Raw genomic sequence first — 22,064 nt, forward strand, 5'->3', positions numbered from 1 at the left:
AGTGGGTATGAGACCACTAGCTGTAGTGTATTTATTATTATTATTTATTATTTATTAATTAAAAAAAAAACGGGTCAGGTCGTTTCAGTTTGGTATCAGAGCCCTTACAGTTCTAGGTTTGGGTTCACTAGGCTTTGTGTTGTAGATGTTTGGGATTGCATGTATTGATTGATTATGTGAGTTAGTCAATTGTGTGTGGCATGGAGTCCTAGAACATCATCTTCGAGCCTACAGTGTGATTCCACGGTGAGTTTATGTTTTTGTGGTTTGTGTTATGTTAAGGTTGCTTGTTAGCCTCTGTTCTTGGAAGTGCAGTGGTTAAAGGTGTTAGAGTTGTTGGTCTTGGATGTGGGCGTTTTTGTGATCATGGTCGGACGGGTTTTCGAGACCAGCGAGTGTGTGGTCCAGAGTTCCACGAGGAGGTACGACGTAGGATCGCAAGCGTATCAGGAGTGACCAGAGAGGGTTAGCCGGTGAGCGTGCCGGGGGTGCTGGGAACACAAGTGTAGGGTTGCAGCAGGTGGAGCCCAGGGTCGAGATGATCGCTTGGTGGATCTGTTGGCGTGCTATGGGAGCGGTTACCGAGAGGGGTACCAGTGCAGTTTCCAGTTGTACCGCATGTGGCGGGGTGCAGCCGAGGGCTGTGGATGTTGAGGTTTATCCATCTCCTGTTAGGAGGATGGAGCAGTTACAGATGACCGGTACAAGATTCTTCTCGAGAGGTACCAAGCCTAGAGGGGCAGATAGGTGGTCTTATGCAATTGGATCAGATATTTCTCTGTTTGGTGGGTAATCCAGGTTAATATGAGAAGTTAAGTGGGCAATTGTAACACTGCAATGTTATACTCGGACCACAGGAGGTACTTTTGGTCGGGAGATGTTTATAGTCGTTAAGGATTGTTGTTCCCCTGAGGGGATGAGTAGTTCCCCTGATACCGAGATCTTGAGGATTGTGGTCCAAGAGTGAGACGGTATAACTCGAAGACGCTAGTCTAAGAGTGAGATCGGTATGGCTCGAAGGTTGCGACCTAAGGGTGGTAGAGTTGTAAGCAAGCAATGCCTAGAACGTGAGTATAAACATAATGATTGGATGTAGACCTCGAGAGAGTGACAGTGGTTTAACCTCGGATTTTAGATGTGTTGACCAATGGGTCAGGGTTTTATGAACCAGAGCGGTTATGAATGTGTGGCTGTTTTGCCAGGATTGTGAGCCCGGTGGTGCTGGAGCCCCGGGAAGGGGAGTTACAGCAGGTTTGAGCCGGGAGAGGCATGTTTGCCAGATACATAAGTTCACGAGAAGCCTTCATGGCAAGATAATCTAATCGTTGCGACGATGTTGGATTACGTTCATTGGGATGGACAGGGTTGCAAGATTCAAGGTTTTGGTAAGCTTACTGAGGGAAACAAGGCAAGTGGTTTGAGTTGGCGGCTTGCAAAGCATTTGATGCGGTGAATCAGAATGTGCGAACGTATGGTACTTGTTTGTTTTATTACGCTCGTATTGATGATTTGTTGTGAATCATCTGTCCTAGTGTATCACCGTGGGGAGCGCCGGTGTTATTCGTTAAGAAGAAGGATGGGAGTTTCCGCTTGTGTATTGATTACAGGGGTTTGAACCGGGTCACGGTGAAGAACAAGTATCCTCTTCCGAGGATCGATGAGTTGTTGGATCAGTTGAGTGGTGCTACTTGGTTCTCCAAGATAGATCTGGCATCGGGTTATCATCAGATCCTGATAGATGAGGCAGATGTGAGGAATACTGCTTTCAGGACGAGGTATGGGCATTATGAGTTTGTGGTGATGTCGTTCGGGTTGACTAACGCGCCAACAACGTTTATGAGATTGATGAACAGCGTGTTTCAGGAGTTTCTGGACGTGTCTGTCATCATTTTCATCGACGACATCCTGGTTTATTCTAAGAGTCCTGAAGAACATGCAGTGCATTTGAGTGCAGTTCTGGAGAAGCTGCGAGAGCAGAAGTTGTTTGCTAAGCTGAGCAAGTGTAGTTTCTGGCAGCGTGAGATGGGCTTTCTGGGTCATATTGTGTCTGCAGATGGGGTTTCTGTAAATCCAGAGAAGATTCAGGCTATCAGGGATTGAACTAGACCTCAGAATTCCATAGAGATCAGGAGTTTTTTTGGGTTGGCAGGTTACTACAGGAGGTTTGTGCAGGGGTTTGCGAGCAGAGCACAACGTATGACTAAGTTGACGGGGAAGGATNGATGGACAGGGTTGCAAGATTCAAGGTTTTGGTAAGCTTACTGAGGGAAACAAGGCAAGTGGTTTGAGTTGGCGGCTTGCAAAGCATTTGATGCGGTGAATCAGAATGTGCGAACGTATGGTACTTGTTTGTTTTATTACGCTCGTNCGTATGACTAAGTTGACGGGGAAGGATGTTCCTTTTGTCTGGTCACAGGAGTGTGAGGACGGCTNAATCATCTGTCCTAGTGTATCACCGTGGGGAGCGCCGGTGTTATTCGTTAAGAAGAAGGATGGGAGTTTCCGCTTGTGTATTGATTACAGGGGTTTGAACCGGGTCACGGTGAAGAACAAGTATCCTCTTCCGAGGATCGATGAGTTGTTGGATCAGTTGAGTGGTGCTACTTGGTTCTCCAAGATAGATCTGGCATCGGGTTATCATCAGATCCTGATAGATGAGGCAGATGTGAGGAATACTGCTTTCAGGACGAGGTATGGGCATTATGAGTTTGTGGTGATGTCGTTCGGGTTGACTAACGCGCCAACAACGTTTATGAGATTGATGAACAGCGTGTTTCAGGAGTTTCTGGACGTGTCTGTCATCATTTTCATCGACGACATCCTGGTTTATTCTAAGAGTCCTGAAGAACATGCAGTGCATTTGAGTGCAGTTCTGGAGAAGCTGCGAGAGCAGAAGTTGTTTGCTAAGCTGAGCAAGTGTAGTTTCTGGCAGCGTGAGATGGGCTTTCTGGGTCATATTGTGTCTGCAGATGGGGTTTCTGTAAATCCAGAGAAGATTCAGGCTATCAGGGATTGAACTAGACCTCAGAATTCCATAGAGATCAGGAGTTTTTTTGGGTTGGCAGGTTACTACAGGAGGTTTGTGCAGGGGTTTGCGAGCAGAGCACAACGTATGACTAAGTTGACGGGGAAGGATGTTCCTTTTGTCTGGTCACAGGAGTGTGAGGACGGCTTTGCAAGCCTGAAGGAGATGTTGACTACTGCTCCGGTGTTGGCTTTGCCTGAGCAGGGAGTACCCTATGTGGTTTATACAGATGCATCTAGAGTGGGTTTGGGATGTATGTTGATGCAGCATGGGAAGGTGATTGCCTATGCTTCGCGGCAGTTGCGGAAGCATGATGACAACTATCCTACTCATGACCTGGAGATGGGTGCTNTACTGCTTTCAGGACGAGGTATGGGCATTATGAGTTTGTGGTGATGTCGTTCGGGTTGACTAACGCGCCAACAACGTTTATGAGATTGATGAACAGCGTGTTTCAGGAGTTTCTGGACGTGTCTGTCATCATTTTCATCGACGACATCCTGGTTTATTCTAAGAGTCCTGAAGAACATGCAGTGCATTTGAGTGCAGTTCTGGAGAAGCTGCGAGAGCAGAAGTTGTTTGCTAAGCTGAGCAAGTGTAGTTTCTGGCAGCGTGAGATGGGCTTTCTGGGTCATATTGTGTCTGCAGATGGGGTTTCTGTAAATCCAGAGAAGATTCAGGCTATCAGGGATTGAACTAGACCTCAGAATTCCATAGAGATCAGGAGTTTTTTTGGGTTGGCAGGTTACTACAGGAGGTTTGTGCAGGGGTTTGCGAGCAGAGCACAACGTATGACTAAGTTGACGGGGAAGGATGTTCCTTTTGTCTGGTCACAGGAGTGTGAGGACGGCTTTGCAAGCCTGAAGGAGATGTTGACTACTGCTCCGGTGTTGGCTTTGCCTGAGCAGGGAGTACCCTATGTGGTTTATACAGATGCATCTAGAGTGGGTTTGGGATGTATGTTGATGCAGCATGGGAAGGTGATTGCCTATGCTTCGCGGCAGTTGCGGAAGCATGATGACAACTATCCTACTCATGACCTGGAGATGGGTGTTGTAGTTTTTGCCCTGAAGATTTGGAGATCTTATCTTTTTGGTGCAAACGTACAGGTGTTTACAGATCATAAGAGCCTGAAGTATATATTCACTCAGATCGAGCTGAACTTGAGGCATAGGCGGTGGATGGAGCTGGTTGCAGATTATGATCTAGAGATAGCATATCATCCTGGTAAGGCTAACTTGGTTGCAGATGCTTTGAGTCGGAATCGGGCGGCTTCGGCTCAGGAGCAAGATATGGAGTCTCTGGTAGGGGAGATCAGTGCGTTGAGCTTGTGTGCGGTTTCTCAGGAGCCATTGGGTTTGGTTGCAGATGATAGAGCAGATTTGTTGAGCAGAGTGCGGTTGGCTCAGGAGTCGGATTTCGGGCTGGTGAATGCCTCAAAGGATGTTGACTCAGAGTATCAGGTTTCGGCTAATGGTACTATTCTGGTGCATGGGCGGATCTGTGTGCCCTAGGATGAGGAGTTGAGGCAGGAGATTCTGAGAGAGGCTCATGCTAGCATGTTCTCTATTCATCCAGGAGTGACTAAGATCTACCAAGATCTCAAGAGGAACTATCACTGGGTCGGGATGAAGAAGGACGTGGCTAGTTGGGTTGCGAGGTGCGATGTGTGTCAGCTAGTGAAGGCTAAGCATCAGGTACCAGGTGGTTTGCAGAGTGGAAGTGGGATATGATTACTATGGACTTCGTGGTGGGTTTTCCAGTGCTCAGGACGTTTGATGCTATTTGGGTCATTGTGGACCGGTTGACTAAGTCAGCACATTTTCAGGCCATTAAGAAGACTGATGGATCAGCAGTCTTGGCTAAGAAGTATGTGAAAGAGATAGTCAGGTTGCATGGGGTTCCAGCGAGCATAGTGTCTTATATGGATTCCAAGTTCACTTCGGTGTTCTGGAGGGCATTTCAGGCAGATATGGGCACTAAGGTGCATATGAGTATACCCTATCATCCCCAAACAGATGGACAGTCAGAGAGGACGATCCAGACGTTGGAGGATTTGCTGAGGATGTGTGTGCTGGATTGGGGTGGCCATTGGGCAGATCATTTGAGCTTTGTAGAGTTTGCTTACAACAACAGTTACCAGGTGAGTATTGGCATGACTCCTTATGAGGCTTTGTATGGGAGGTCGTGTCATACACCGTTATGCTGGACNTCTTGGTGACGGTCCTGTTTAGCACATATGTTTGGCCTTTGTGGCGGCCCGTTGGTCAGTGGGATGATCCTTGTGTGGTCATGAGGTATCCCAGTGAGGGGATATGTGNGTACGAGGCAGATTTTTTTCAGGAGACTTCGGAGAAGATTCGAGTTCTCAAGCTGAACATGAAGGAAGCTCAGGATCAGCAGAGGAGTNTTCGTGTTGTCTTAAGCGAGCCACGGAAAGGAAACTTGGATAGGGATAGGACTCAGACGTGTTCAGAATTGTTTGCTCGCGACTCTTGGGGAACTTAGGTTCTCCTAGTACCGTCNGAGTCTGAGGTATATGGGTCCGTACAGAGTGATTGAGCGAGTTGGACCAGTGGCATATAGACTGGAGTTACATNCTGTATATCGATTTTGGATGACGATCTGGGGGCGCGCTGTAGGGTGGCAACCCGAGAGACGANTTTCCATGTGTCTATGTTGCGGAAGTGTCTCCGCGAGGATCTTTAGCCTAATATGACTTTGGAGGTGAGACCAGTGAGGGTTCTCGAGAGGAGGATTAAGGAACTTCATAAGAAGAAGATTCCTTTGATGAGAGTCCTTTGGGACTGTGATGGTGTTGAAGGAAAGTTTCCTGAATTAGAATTTTCTATAAGTGAAAAGTTTCCAGAAATGGAAAGTGCTAAAATGGAAAGTTTTATGTGAGTTAGAAATTGTCCATTGTTAGTGGCGGAGATCCTTAGAGAGGCTGGTGTGGCCTTAGTGGCGGACCATGGGGTCATTGTGTGTCGTGTGCGGCTGTCTTGTGAGACGTGTGTGGCCTTTGTGGCGGGCTGTTTAGCCATTGTGTGGCCTTTGTGGCGGGCTGTTTAGCCGTGTGTGGCCTTTGTGGCGGGCTGTTTATCCATTGTGTGTCCTTTGTGGCGGGCTGTTTAGCCATTGTGTGGCCTTTGTGGCNGTCGGTCGGAGGAGTGCGGGCCGTGGAGAAGGTAGCACGGGAGTCCTTGGCTGAGTGTTAATCGAGATTCGAGGACGAATCTAAATTGGTGGGGGAGAATTGTAACATCNATGACGGTCCTTCGGGTCGAGTGGCCTTGGTAGCGGTCCTTTTTAGGACATTTGTTTGGCCTTGGTGGCGGTCCTTTTTAGNAGGGGATTGTATCGGTCGATGCATATAGTGCATCGGTCGATGCAGGTTCAGTTTTCTGCGCTTTGACTTAAGTTAAACGCTGCGTTTTGGGTTAGGAAAAAACCTTAAACTCGAGGTTTGTCTCATTAGGCGTGTTTAGCCGCTTTTGAGTGAAACGTAAAAGAGAGAGAAGAGTTCTTGGTGTTCTTGAGTGTTCTTGGTGATTTCTTGGAGTTGGAAGCTGATTTGGTAGATATCTGTAGATGGGATCGTTGTAGGAGCTTCCTAGGAATGTTTTCTTCCTGTGGTTGGGTCAGATTTCTTCTGTGGCAAAGGTAAGTGCATGACCATGGCTTATCTAAGCTGGAGAAATCTCTGATTTGCTTGCTTTGTGTTGTTAGGCTTGTTAGATTGGTATTTAGGATGATTGGAAGCTTTCTTGTGGCTTGGGATTGTGTTTTGTGGTTACAGGAACAAAAATCCGGCGAGAAGCTTTGGGGGAAAACGATGCTCGGCATTGCATCGGTCGATGCACACTGTGCGTCGGTTGATGCATATGCGAGGACGGCGCGTAAAATCTAGGGTTTTCGTGCTATTTCGAACATGCCTCGATCGATGCAATGAGAGCATCGGTCGATGCAAGTTAGTCTTGCATCGGTCGATGCAGATCTTGCATCGGTCGACGCAACCTCCAACTGGTGTCGATCGATGCATGTTGGTGTCGGCCGATGTTGAGTCCTGGTTTGTTATTGTTGATTGTTGATTGTTTATGGATGGTTAGAGATGACTCTATTGCCCAGTAGATGGGAGGATTGCCTTACTGAGTGTTTATAAAATACTCATGCATTGCAATTTACGTTTGTGGTGCAGGTAAAGGCAAAGTGTGATCGTGGAATCAAAGCAATGAAGAGGAGGATGTTCTAGTGGTTCGCTTGGTTGTCTGGCTTCTGTTAGGTTGCTAGAGTTGAGTCATAGAATGTTGTTTAGGATTGTTGGTTATATGGTTTATTGTTTTTGGATCATTAGTTTGTGATTTGAAATTAATATCGGTTATTGAATTATGATTAGATTATTTATTGGTTTTGGTATCTGTTATTTCCGTTGTTGGTTGTGTTTGTGGTTAGGTGGTTAATGGGTATGAGACCACTAGCTATAATGTATTTATTATTATTATTTATTATTTACTAGTTAATAAAAAAACGGATTAGGTCGTTTCATTGTAAAAGAATAAAAGACCATTGATCCACAAATTTTAAGTAGAAAGTATTTCCAAGTTGCAATTTTAATTTTGTCAACGAAAATTCCAAATTAGTTTAAAATATTATCAATTTGTATGGTGTGACACCATGGAACGGAGTGGCAGTTGCCCAAAGACTTCTGGTAATAGCGATATGGTCAATAAAGTCTATTTCTTTTGACTTGTCCCTTACTCTCAGACTAAATAATTTCTTTTGATTATATTATTTCCTATATATTAAAAGAGAAGCATTATGGAGAAAAAATTTATTTATTATCGCCAGAAAGTTCTGTATCCGATTTATTGTTTATCCTTATTATTCCATAAAATTACATAAAACTGCCACTGTTATATATATATATATATATATATATATTTTGTCAACTGCCATTACTGTTCATTTTATTTATATACACAATATTTTGCTCATATAAATTCTAAAATTGGTAAATATTATTCAAAATTTGATAAATATTATCCCCTACATATTTTCAAAATTAAATTAGTTTTACTATGTATTGTAATATAATAATATAACTATATTATGAGATGTAAAAATATATATATATTTCAAATTATATCTTCAGAAATATAGATAATGTTACCTTTCTAGTAATTTTATAAAGTTTTAATGGTGAAAGAATCGAAGATCATTTGAAACTGGCTCAATGTTTATTATTTTACCTAAAACAATAACTATATTTGCTCAAGTAAACATATGATCACCAATTAAAATGACATGAATATATATTTTAATGTGGATAACTATGTAGTTAAACATTATATATAAATATGTAGTTATAGTGTTTTTACATAAATCTTAAAATTTAAAAAATTCAGTCCAATAAAAATGAAAACAAGTAATAATATTATACCAATAGCTGAGATATATAGGGATCTAATGACCAATTAAAATTTATAAAATCCAGTGACATAATACCATAACTAAGACCAATTCTATAAGGGATCGCATGACCAATTATAGTCTTCCTCCTCACAAAACAATTTTGTAATTTTATTTCTCCATCAATTACGGACACATATATTACTTAAAAAATTAATGATATCCAAATTAATAGAATTCTCCTTAATAAAATACTTTATGGTATCTCCTATATAAAATACTCACATTTTCTATCCCATTTATTATTTTCCCTTCTCTTACTATATTATTTACATGAAATTGTCATTAGTATACTGTTGAAACGAGAAACAACAAATAAACTGATTTGATTATAAGATATGATCTGGGCGGACTTTCGGTTTAAATTGAAATGAACTAAGAAGAATTGCGAACTGGATTTTTGTATTAGATTTTTTGTTGAAAGTAGCTACAAAATTACACTGTGTTTTTGCTTTATGAATTTTATCTATTTAAACTTGAACTCCTCAACTAGCTGTTCTAACCTCCCCGCAAATCTCGCCCACGATCTCTTAACTTTATCCCGTGAACGACTCGACCTTGGCAATAGAATTCTCGTCTTGGGCTCGCGGCAGGCCCACTATCAGGTCCGAATCTTGTTTCCTTAACGGGCTCTTCGTGGGCCTGCAGGTCGGCCAAACCCAACACCAACATATACTAAGGAATATTTCATTCAATAATTGAAGGAAATCTAAACTATTAATTGGGGAATACACTTAAGGGTTAAAAAAATCATATCAAATATCCATGTTGCCAAACTGACTCAATTTACATATTAAGAAGAAAAAAAGATTAAACAACAGATTTATTATATTTTAGGAAATCGTTCAAATTAGTTCCATAATAGTCATGCTATGAGAATTTTGTGTGGGTATATTCATGTATGACAAAATATGGGACGAGAATTTTGGAAAGAAGAATTTAAGTAGAACATATGATGACATACTATTTATTCATATGAATTACGAGGAATGGGTTTTTTTCGGGTAAAAAAAAATAAACGTTGCAATCACACATTAGACGGGTTTGATCCCTTGACAATTATATTTTTTCAAAAAATTATGTAAAAATAACCCCGCAGGTACTATGCGGGTCTGACGACGACAAACCAACGACGACAAGAAACAACAAAAGACTTCTCAAACTTTTATTTCACTAACCATATTCATGAAATGATGAATATAAAGATTACAAAGGTCAAATAAATTCAATACAAATAAAACAAATTACATATATTTCTATACTTATAACATAAATATTATGAATCACCAAACTCTTTAACACAATTCATCATCATCATCATCATCTTCTGTAAGAATTGGTCAAGGATTTAGGAGAACCAGCAAAGAGATCTAACAAGAGTCTCTCAAGATCATCAGTAGTGTACTTAATATACTTTTCACTCACAGTGTTCTTGTGTCTACAGTAAAATGTCCAGTACGCTTGAATCACCCACATCGAAGCCTTTGTCCTCACATCTTCTCTTAGCCTCTCATCTGATATTAACCACCCGGTTTGGGCCTTGTACACTTCCTCAAACGCAGTGTTGAATCCTTGAAACCGCTCCCTCGGGCGTAGATTCCTTGAACCAGAACCAGAACCTGAGCCAGAACCGGAGCCAGAACCATCGTCCTTGAGGAAGGATAGGACAGGGAGCCACGTGGCACGTTCGTATTCCGTTGCTTGCTGCTGAAACTTCCATGTATGCTTCCGGTTCCATTTGTCACCGAAGATATGTCTCAGCTCAGAGTTAAGCACTTTCCTGGTCATGTAGTGTACGTTGTTGAGGAGAAAAATGTGTCGTAGAGAGATGTCTTTGTATAGTTTTGATTTCTCTTGAAGGTTGGCTTCAAGAACTGAGGTTATGGAGTAGAAATGTCGCGTCATTGCAAGAAACTTCTCTGGTGAAGAAGAGTTTTCGTAGGTGGACTCTTCTTCGACCATCACAGGATTGATAATATCAGGCGATGGTGGTATAGTGAGATCTTCTACATCGTCGTGTTCCATAAGAAGCGAGTCGAGCGTGTGGCTGAAATCAGTTAGCGCCATGAGGTAGTTCATCACGTAGTTTGTAAGCGGGTGAACAGCTCCTCCAGGGAAAGGATGAGATGAGACATCCGAAGCAATCGCACTTTTGAATTCAAGAAACGTTGTTCTTGCGCAGTCCCCAAGTCTCCTCATAACTTCCCTGTATTCTGTTCTTACTGATGAACCAGGATGATCCGAGAACAAAGCATCGATCTCTGGTAGAAGCTCGGATGCTAGCTCGTACATTTCAAGAATCCTAAGCAACTTCTCTGGTTGTCGTGGACCAAGAGACACAGCTTCACCAAAATTGAGCAACTGCATCATCGGAGCCTTTACTGTATCAACAAAACATGTTAGACCGATCTCGTTTAGGTCACCAAAGATCTGATTGTCCAGAGCCTTCTCGTTTAAGAGATATATCTGGACGATACTTCTCACAACCCGAACCCATTTCTTGATATTCGTATTCAACGTCGCCCAATCCATCCTCAAAACATCTTCAATGCTCAACTTCTCGACCTCATGGTTATAAAGAAACTCATCCAACGCGTCTTTTCTAACCATTGTACATACCTGAATACACTCACGGTCATACCCCGAAACAATCATAGTGTTTGCAATGTTCTTGAGGTCTGATATAACATCAGGATTAATCAAATCAACCACAATTTCCCCTGAGCTTCTCCTACTATTGTTATTATTGGTTTCAAGAATCAAATCCTCAGTAGAAGCAGCACCAAAAGAAGCCATGGATCCTTCTTCAACACCATGATCCGCTTCAACAGACCGAAATGAAGAATGTTCAAGCTCAAAAGGCAACCTGTTCTCCACAAGAAGATGCTTAAACTCATCCTCAAGCCGTGCCATGGCCGTTTGAAGAACATCATGAGCTTTTCTCAAAGAAACCTCCTCGGTACCAGTCTTCCCCAAACCAGAAGAGCCATCCAACCGATCAATCAAATTTCTCAACTCATTCACAGCATCCAAATACAGATTACCTTCACCAGAACCCAAATCCCAAATCATGGATTCATCGACGTCCCTAGTCATAATCTTCTCACTAACAACATTAAGCCTTAGCTCAACCTCACCTAATTCATCTTCCCCATCTCTATCTTCAGAGATCACCACACGAGACAACTCTAACAAGAGATTACCCAAAACCTTCTTAGCATTATAAGTAAGACTCTTACCAGATCTAAGTTCCTTCACAAGATACTTAGCAGCAACAATCAATTTCTCTTCTCCATCTACCTCAAACTCTCCCATCTCCACACACAATCACCAAACAAAGCTTACCCTAAAACAGACTTTAAAGCTCTAAACCTTAACTCTCAAAACCTTGAACCCATTCAAAAAAACCCAGAAGAAAGAATCAACAACAACAACAAAAAAAAGCTTAAACTTTATATGAAAGATTGAGACTTTAGAGTGAAATACTTGGCAAAAGAGGATCTTTTTCAGAATATGAGATTGGTGAAGAAGAGAAGAAACGTACGGATTGAAAAAAAGATTGGTCGCTGCCTAATTCTGATTGAAAAAAATGCAAACTTTCCCAGAAAATCTCTGTTTCTTCTCTCTTTTTTTTCTTTCTTGTTTTTGGACTTTATTACTTTTGTTTTGTTTTTTTCTCTCTATAGGACCTTCAAAGAACAGAGGAAGAAGAAGATTCAACGGAAGAAATGTAAACGCAGTATTATAAATGAAATATTGGAATATTAACTATTCTATTACTCTGCTAAACACACTCGGTTTTGTAATTTTTAAACACAACTGGTGTTTTTTTTTTTTTTGTTAGTATATATCCGGGTATATATATATATATATATAGATGCTGCTGGTTATATTATATTTTGTTTAACTAGATCAGTTAGATAAACAAACCAAAAAATGAGGCAGTCTAAGACGGTTTTATAATACGGGAGAAAAGAATTTGAAACTTATATTAAAATAGAATTTTAATATATTTGACCTCAGGAGTGATAATGTAACATGGTGGTGTAAATCGTGCAAATTTAATGAAATGAGCAAGTTGAAAAGACTGTAGCAACTAGCAAGGAGAAAGTTTATTTTGTGGTCGAAGAACACTCGAAGGGTCAAGGTCAAAGCTAATGTAAACAACTTGATCGCTCTGTGTTTCTTATGATAATAATAGACTTACCTATGGGCGGAAAAAGAAGTAGAGAAAGAAATGGCAATTAATTAAGTTTAAGACTGAATATAATACAACTCAAGGTTATATACGATAAATATCAAAATTTGAGTAAACAATGTTGAATTTCAATTAAAAAAAACAGTACATTGTTATTACTAATTTTATAATTTGTTAAATATACTTATGTTATTTTGTTAAACAAACAGTAAAAATAAGTAAAATGCTAAGTCATATTACCTCTGTTTCATATTACTTTGTCGTTATAGTAATTTCACACATATTTAAAAAATACTTAAAATTTTTGTTTTATCATCCATTAATACACTATTTTATTTTATATAAGTAATTAATAAATTAAAACTTAAGGAAAAAACTATAAATTAGAAATTTGTTTCATAAATTTTCATTATAAACTTTAATTCTAAAAAGAAAACTAAAAAGGAAATGGAAAGAGTATAATAGAAATATTTATAGAAAGTTAGAGATCTATTTCATAAAGTTATTGCTAACAAACAAGTATTGGTTTATTAGTAAATGACAAAGCCATTTATTGCATAAAGTTAGAGATTTATTTCGTAAAGTTATCTCTATACGTATTACAATAGACACTATGATACTCGTTTAATCGTGACATAAATTTATGTAGTTTTTTCAGATAAGTCAATTGTATTCATTCATAGTCTCTTTTTTTTGGCAAAGATATTCATTCATAGTCTAACTTGGAGTTATATTATAATTTTTAGCCATTTACATTACTCTTATTTTCTTAATAAATTTCACATTTGAAAAAAAGAAAATTAAATGAATTAATATAGATTTATAAAAAATATGATATTTATTAAATCAAAAAACGAATAATAGTTTTTATTTGAAATAATTTTGTAATTGTATTTTGAAATAATAAAGCATAAAAAATGTTTGTTTGGATTATTTTTTCTCTCTAACTTCTCAAACCATACAAAAAAACATCTTAAAAATAAACTATATATATATATATATAATTTTCTAAACATGTATTAGGCTTATGAGTTATGACCTTCTAAATCAAGTTGATAAGATACGTCTAAAACTAGTTACTAAATCCCAAATTTATTTCAGTATTTTAATAGTGAGAGTCAATATATGTACCATAAGACCAATAAATTTTAAATAAGTATCCAATTTGATTTTGTTGTCGAACGAAATTACTAGAAAAAAAAAAACAAAAAAACACTACTAGTAACATTTGTGGAAGTGTCTTCTGAACACCTTATTATTTTAGAGATTTTTATCCAAATAGATCTTTGTTCTAAAAAAAATTTGAAATTGGGCATTTCTATCTGTTATACTGAATTTATGCATTATTGGTAAAACCAAAAGACAATTTTGGCCCTCTATCTTTTTCTTTTTTCTCTTTTTTGTTCTCTTCTTCTTTCTCCTCTGCTAATGAGACCATCGCCTCCTCTGACGACAATTGTGGCTCCTCACCACCATCATCCATCAACATTATCTTCGTCGCTTACAACCCCAACTCCTTGCCTCGAAAATACAAAACCGTTCCACCACCAACACCATCTTGGATCTAATAAATTCAATAAATTTAATCTATTTCGTTTTGGATGAAAAAATCTAAACCCTAAGAATATATTACCTTGTGAACCTATAATTACAAATAATTATTAAATCAAAAATTTCAATCATCTTCAAAACCATCTCGTTCATCTGGATTTCATCTCATTCACTGGATCTCATCATCATCACCACCATCTCGTCACTGAATCTCATCAATTTATTTTGAATTTGACCATAAACAAGTTCATGATAAAGGCGGATGTTCATTGGAAAAGTCGCATATCCAAAACAAAATATGAGGAAGGTGAAACCGTCCTTTCATCCAAGTATAAATGTTCATTTCTGCAATTATGGAATCATGGACAGAAAAATCTAATTCCATAAGAATCTGGAAGAAAATGTCTAATTCTATTTTGCAAAATACTCGTTTCCTTTTTTCTCGTAAACTGTTTAGAAAAAGTTGTTATAGAAAAGAAAAAAAATACTAATGTCATAAATCCTAACTCCAAAGGAAGATTGTGCTGTCTCTTATTTAAATGCGCTTAAGGAAACAAATAAATCCTACAATAATAAAAAACTGAACTTCCAAGAAATATATATATATCCTACGAAATAGGAAATGAACAAAGAGAGAAAACAACCCCAACAGAAATTAAAAATCTTAGATTTCTTTTCTTTCCTCCATTGATTCCAACTTCCAAGCAACAAACCACCCACAGGCCACAGGCGCACAGCTATTAAGTCCAACTGATTGGTATCGTGGGTCAGGTTGAACTGTTCGGTACGTAAACATGTTACAAAGAGATTAGACAAGCTCGTATATATAACCTCGACGAATTTAAATCGAAACCAGTCAAAGAATGAAAATTAATCACCAACACAAGAACGAATGAACCATACTATTTATGTATAAATTCCGAAAATCTCGAGTTCGATAATTATCAGTTTATACACCTCGGAGATATGAGAATTTGTAACATTGTTTACCGATACAACAAACCCCTCAAAAGAGAAACTCAAAGGGCAAAGGGTCACAAGAAGGGAGATGGATTTACAACGATGTGCTTTAAGGGATATGCAACATCACTACCACCAGCATGTTTAACAAACTCTGCGGGTGAGAGGAAGCTTCCATGGCACACACACACAATCCTCACTTCCTCACCTTTCCTGTACCTATACAGAAACCCATCAATCTTTTTCCCATTCGGTCCATCGCCTATTGTTGACACACATGGCATGTCTTCCATGATGTTTCGGCTCGCTTCTTTACCCGGATTCTCGGGCTGGGATTGGGCAGTTGAAGGGCTTGTTTCCATGGACTTGTTTGTTGTTGCTTCAAACACAAGAAAATAAATATATCTCATTAAAACTCCAAACAAGAGACAATACTAAACATAATCAACCAAAATGTTAGCAAAACCTACACGATTTACTAGGTTTGTTTTCGAATCTTATCAATAATCCCTTTGATAAATTGTGCATTTTCACAGGAACATATTTTTTTCCTTGGAATGGAAATACAAACAACGTAGTAACTATAACTGAACTTAAAGGCTACCTAAAATGGCCAAAAATCGGATTAAAAAAACCTAAATTACACCTAAACGCGATAAAAGGGGAGAAATAAAACATTGAACAAAGACTCAAAATCTCTTAAAATACCTAAAAGAAACCACAATGCAGACAATTCATCCACCCTAAGATAAGGAATTCTAATATCACTACATTCAAAAGAAGATTCAAGTTCTTGTATGTACCCTAGTTAATCAAGAATGTGCCCTAGTTAATCAAGAATCAAAGATCTAAACAAGACAGGCAAACCCAACCCTCAATCTCAAAGACTATAGAAACCATGCATTAATCCAAATTCCACAAACTCATGAAAGATCACAAAAATTGAGGTAATGTACCTTGAACAGGAGGAGGGAGAGCATCAACTTCAGACAAACCAGAGGAACCACTACCAGAAGAACCAATAGATCCTTCTTCAAGAACCTTCTCATCTCCACCATTAGCAGTTCTATGTTTCCTCTGCTTCTCTGATCTCTTCCTCTTAGCCTCAAGCCTCCTCAAACTCTGCAGCTCCTTCCTCTTCCTCCACTCTTCCTCCGTTTCCACAGGCAACGAACAAGTCCTACTCAAACCTGATCTATCGTTGACCACCAAATCAACAACCGATGAAGTCCTTATGAGCCTCGTTTTCGCAAGTGGGTCAACACCAAATCTTCCATTGAGAGACAAACCTAAGTCTAACTCAATGTCTACCTCTCCATCTTCTTCAGACAATCTCTGCTTCTGCAACATAACTCTGGTCGGAGAAAATAAATACTCCGTTTAGATTAGAGATCTCTCCAATTTTTTTATTTTCTCTTTTTCTCTAAACTTCAGGAAAATAAAATTTAAGATTAAAAGGTTAGAAATTTCCAACAGATTCTTGATGATAAAAGAAGCAAATTCAAATCCCAGTAAAAGAGCAAAATATCAAATTTTAGAAGATTCCCTTTCTTCGATTAATGACGACCTTCCCTTTTATAATTTTTCAATAATTAAAATAATAAAAATTCTCAGAAATTTTTTCAACATTTACCGAAAAAATCTCCGACAAATCTTGAACGAACACTCCCAAAAATTTACGAAAAATAAAAAAATCCAAGAAAAAAAATAAGAGCCTTAAGAGAGAATTTAGATACTACAAATGAAAAAAAAAAGCTGTTTTGTCTAAACTGCGAAAAAGCTAAAATACCAAACCTACCTTTGTTTTGTGCATTAAGTACACGTGGAATCGTTTGTAGACTTATGACCCAAGGACTTAGAGCACCCACGTGGTTTTCGATCGAGAAAAACAAAAACCAGACCGTACACGTGTCTTATGTTCAGTGGTATTTACGTTGTAAGATGGCATGTCGCAGCGTCAGGACGTCACGTGTCTTCGTTTTAAAAGTTAAATCACATTATCTTTTGTGTTGCCACGTGTCTCTCTCTTCTTTGCTTGGGAATTGACACGTCGATTGTTTGGTTTGTACATATTTTTCTAGCATTATTATTAGTAAACGCAACTTGACGAACTTTAAATCTATTTAAACTGAAAAGTACGAAAAATCGAATATTTTACCCGAAAAAAGAAAGTCTTACGAAATTAAGCGTGTATTTTGTTTTCCCACGATTTAATAGTAGTCAACAATTAACATCTTTATGATAGAACAACTTTTTTATTTAGAGAAATTCATTTAAATACAACTAAAAAAGTTTCTTCTCTAAAAATATTATATTTTAGTTTTTTTTTAAAAATACTGTAAATTTTTTTTTTCAAAATTACCACAAAGACAAATTAAAATGTAAATTTTTTTTCAGGTTTGGGTTGATACATTTAGTTTCACGGTATAGTTTTTAGGGGTAGGGTTTAGTATTTAGAATTTAGAAATTAGTTTTTAGTATTAAAACTTTAATTCAATTATGTGGTATTTTTGAAAAAATATATATTTTAATAATATTTAAAAAAAAACTAAATTATGTTATTTTTGATATTAAAACTTATTTTAATGATATTTATGACAATTGCCCTTTTATTTAGTTAGTGGGATGGTGGGTTTATATTTTTATTAGAATGAACAACATGACTGAAGAGACTAATTTTTTCTGTTATTGTAATCAAGGGTCAAAACCTATTTTCTTAGGTTCTTTTTTTTTTTTGAAAGCTACGTAATATTTGGTTTGAACATAAATTTAGCTATATTTAGCCATATAAGATTAACACGCCAGCAAAAAAAAAAATTATAGTATGAAAGAAAACTTGTGGTTTTATTTTATATACTAAACAAGTAAATGATTTCTGTCCTAATTTATCTTCCAAAAAAACTGTGATCCAAAATTAGAAAATAATCCATAAAATTATAATTTTATAATATTATTAAATTGTAAATTTTAAATGATCAATTAGTAATAATTGAGTAACAATTGAAAGTCAATGCTGCTCAAGCAAAAAGAAGTAAAGTTCAAACCCCCTCAAAAGTGAGTGTCAGACTTTAATTCAAGCAATGCAGCATTGTTCGTCTCAGGGTTATAGAAAAATTGTTTTTGAAGGTGATTGTCAAGAAGTGACACAACTTCTCTCAGAGAGNATTGTGCTGTCTCTTATTTAAATGCGCTTAAGGAAACAAATAAATCCTACAATAATAAAAAACTGAACTTCCAAGAAATATATATATATCCTACGAAATAGGAAATGAACAAAGAGAGAAAACAACCCCAACAGAAATTAAAAATCTTAGATTTCTTTTCTTTCCTCCATTGATTCCAACTTCCAAGCAACAAACCACCCACAGGCCACAGGCGCACAGCTATTAAGTCCAACTGATTGGTATCGTGGGTCAGGTTGAACTGTTCGGTACGTAAACATGTTACAAAGAGATTAGACAAGCTCGTATATATAACCTCGACGAATTTAAATCGAAACCAGTCAAAGAATGAAAATTAATCACCAACACAAGAACGAATGAACCATACTATTTATGTATAAATTCCGAAAATCTCGAGTTCGATAATTATCAGTTTATACACCTCGGAGATATGAGAATTTGTAACATTGTTTACCGATACAACAAACCCCTCAAAAGAGAAACTCAAAGGGCAAAGGGTCACAAGAAGGGAGATGGATTTACAACGATGTGCTTTAAGGGATATGCAACATCACTACCACCAGCATGTTTAACAAACTCTGCGGGTGAGAGGAAGCTTCCATGGCACACACACACAATCCTCACTTCCTCACCTTTCCTGTACCTATACAGAAACCCATCAATCTTTTTCCCATTCGGTCCATCGCCTATTGTTGACACACATGGCATGTCTTCCATGATGTTTCGGCTCGCTTCTTTACCCGGATTCTCGGGCTGGGATTGGGCAGTTGAAGGGCTTGTTTCCATGGACTTGTTTGTTGTTGCTTCAAACACAAGAAAATAAATATATCTCATTAAAACTCCAAACAAGAGACAATACTAAACATAATCAACCAAAATGTTAGCAAAACCTACACGATTTACTAGGTTTGTTTTCGAATCTTATCAATAATCCCTTTGATAAATTGTGCATTTTCACAGGAACATATTTTTTTCCTTGGAATGGAAATACAAACAACGTAGTAACTATAACTGAACTTAAAGGCTACCTAAAATGGCCAAAAATCGGATTAAAAAAACCTAAATTACACCTAAACGCGATAAAAGGGGAGAAATAAAACATTGAACAAAGACTCAAAATCTCTTAAAATACCTAAAAGAAACCACAATGCAGACAATTCATCCACCCTAAGATAAGGAATTCTAATATCACTACATTCAAAAGAAGATTCAAGTTCTTGTATGTACCCTAGTTAATCAAGAATGTGCCCTAGTTAATCAAGAATCAAAGATCTAAACAAGACAGGCAAACCCAACCCTCAATCTCAAAGACTATAGAAACCATGCATTAATCCAAATTCCACAAACTCATGAAAGATCACAAAAATTGAGGTAATGTACCTTGAACAGGAGGAGGGAGAGCATCAACTTCAGACAAACCAGAGGAACCACTACCAGAAGAACCAATAGATCCTTCTTCAAGAACCTTCTCATCTCCACCATTAGCAGTTCTATGTTTCCTCTGCTTCTCTGATCTCTTCCTCTTAGCCTCAAGCCTCCTCAAACTCTGCAGCTCCTTCCTCTTCCTCCACTCTTCCTCCGTTTCCACAGGCAACGAACAAGTCCTACTCAAACCTGATCTATCGTTGACCACCAAATCAACAACCGATGAAGTCCTTATGAGCCTCGTTTTCGCAAGTGGGTCAACACCAAATCTTCCATTGAGAGACAAACCTAAGTCTAACTCAATGTCTACCTCTCCATCTTCTTCAGACAATCTCTGCTTCTGCAACATAACTCTGGTCGGAGAAAATAAATACTCCGTTTAGATTAGAGATCTCTCCAATTTTTTTATTTTCTCTTTTTCTCTAAACTTCAGGAAAATAAAATTTAAGATTAAAAGGTTAGAAATTTCCAACAGATTCTTGATGATAAAAGAAGCAAATTCAAATCCCAGTAAAAGAGCAAAATATCAAATTTTAGAAGATTCCCTTTCTTCGATTAATGACGACCTTCCCTTTTATAATTTTTCAATAATTAAAATAATAAAAATTCTCAGAAATTTTTTCAACATTTACCGAAAAAATCTCCGACAAATCTTGAACGAACACTCCCAAAAATTTACGAAAAATAAAAAAATCCAAGAAAAAAAATAAGAGCCTTAAGAGAGAATTTAGATACTACAAATGAAAAAAAAAAGCTGTTTTGTCTAAACTGCGAAAAAGCTAAAATACCAAACCTACCTTTGTTTTGTGCATTAAGTACACGTGGAATCGTTTGTAGACTTATGACCCAAGGACTTAGAGCACCCACGTGGTTTTCGATCGAGAAAAACAAAAACCAGACCGTACACGTGTCTTATGTTCAGTGGTATTTACGTTGTAAGATGGCATGTCGCAGCGTCAGGACGTCACGTGTCTTCGTTTTAAAAGTTAAATCACATTATCTTTTGTGTTGCCACGTGTCTCTCTCTTCTTTGCTTGGGAATTGACACGTCGATTGTTTGGTTTGTACATATTTTTCTAGCATTATTATTAGTAAACGCAACTTGACGAACTTTAAATCTATTTAAACTGAAAAGTACGAAAAATCGAATATTTTACCCGAAAAAAGAAAGTCTTACGAAATTAAGCGTGTATTTTGTTTTCCCACGATTTAATAGTAGTCAACAATTAACATCTTTATGATAGAACAACTTTTTTATTTAGAGAAATTCATTTAAATACAACTAAAAAAGTTTCTTCTCTAAAAATATTATATTTTAGTTTTTTTTTAAAAATACTGTAAATTTTTTTTTTCAAAATTACCACAAAGACAAATTAAAATGTAAATTTTTTTTCAGGTTTGGGTTGATACATTTAGTTTCACGGTATAGTTTTTAGGGGTAGGGTTTAGTATTTAGAATTTAGAAATTAGTTTTTAGTATTAAAACTTTAATTCAATTATGTGGTATTTTTGAAAAAATATATATTTTAATAATATTTAAAAAAAAACTAAATTATGTTATTTTTGATATTAAAACTTATTTTAATGATATTTATGACAATTGCCCTTTTATTTAGTTAGTGGGATGGTGGGTTTATATTTTTATTAGAATGAACAACATGACTGAAGAGACTAATTTTTTCTGTTATTGTAATCAAGGGTCAAAACCTATTTTCTTAGGTTCTTTTTTTTTTTTGAAAGCTACGTAATATTTGGTTTGAACATAAATTTAGCTATATTTAGCCATATAAGATTAACACGCCAGCAAAAAAAAAAATTATAGTATGAAAGAAAACTTGTGGTTTTATTTTATATACTAAACAAGTAAATGATTTCTGTCCTAATTTATCTTCCAAAAAAACTGTGATCCAAAATTAGAAAATAATCCATAAAATTATAATTTTATAATATTATTAAATTGTAAATTTTAAATGATCAATTAGTAATAATTGAGTAACAATTGAAAGTCAATGCTGCTCAAGCAAAAAGAAGTAAAGTTCAAACCCCCTCAAAAGTGAGTGTCAGACTTTAATTCAAGCAATGCAGCATTGTTCGTCTCAGGGTTATAGAAAAATTGTTTTTGAAGGTGATTGTCAAGAAGTGACACAACTTCTCTCAGAGAGCACAATCAACTTCGGAGTTCATAATTGGTTTAGAGAAATACAACATTGAAAAGCAAAGTTTGAAGAAGTTCAGTTTAAATGGACTGGAATAA

The 22,064-nt window shown here is 37.3% G+C and overlaps 3 protein-coding genes across 3 annotated transcripts; all 3 read right to left on the minus strand.

The window, feature by feature from the left end:
* Positions 9,636-12,259, minus strand: LOC104790585 (exocyst complex component EXO70B1-like). Its single transcript, XM_010516359.2, has one exon. It carries the CDS (start codon positions 11,807-11,809, stop codon positions 9,815-9,817), a length of 1,995 nt encoding a protein of 664 aa, XP_010514661.1. The 5' UTR covers positions 11,810-12,259; the 3' UTR covers positions 9,636-9,814.
* LOC104790586 (ninja-family protein AFP3-like) lies at positions 15,130-16,985 on the minus strand. Its single transcript, XM_010516360.2, has 3 exons — positions 16,837-16,985; positions 16,160-16,557; positions 15,130-15,582 (listed from the first exon to the last, which is right to left on the minus strand). Exons 2-3 carry the CDS (start codon positions 16,551-16,553, stop codon positions 15,278-15,280), a joined length of 699 nt encoding a protein of 232 aa, XP_010514662.1. The 5' UTR covers positions 16,554-16,557; positions 16,837-16,985; the 3' UTR covers positions 15,130-15,277.
* Positions 18,736-20,591, minus strand: LOC104790587 (ninja-family protein AFP3-like). Its single transcript, XM_010516361.2, has 3 exons — positions 20,443-20,591; positions 19,766-20,163; positions 18,736-19,188 (listed from the first exon to the last, which is right to left on the minus strand). The coding sequence occupies exons 2-3, from the start codon at positions 20,157-20,159 to the stop codon at positions 18,884-18,886; spliced, it is 699 nt and encodes a 232-aa protein (XP_010514663.1). The 5' UTR covers positions 20,160-20,163; positions 20,443-20,591; the 3' UTR covers positions 18,736-18,883.

Source organism: Camelina sativa, chromosome 6 (assembly GCF_000633955.1).
Source record: "Camelina sativa cultivar DH55 chromosome 6, Cs, whole genome shotgun sequence".
NCBI classification, from domain to species: Eukaryota; Viridiplantae; Streptophyta; class Magnoliopsida; order Brassicales; family Brassicaceae; genus Camelina; species Camelina sativa.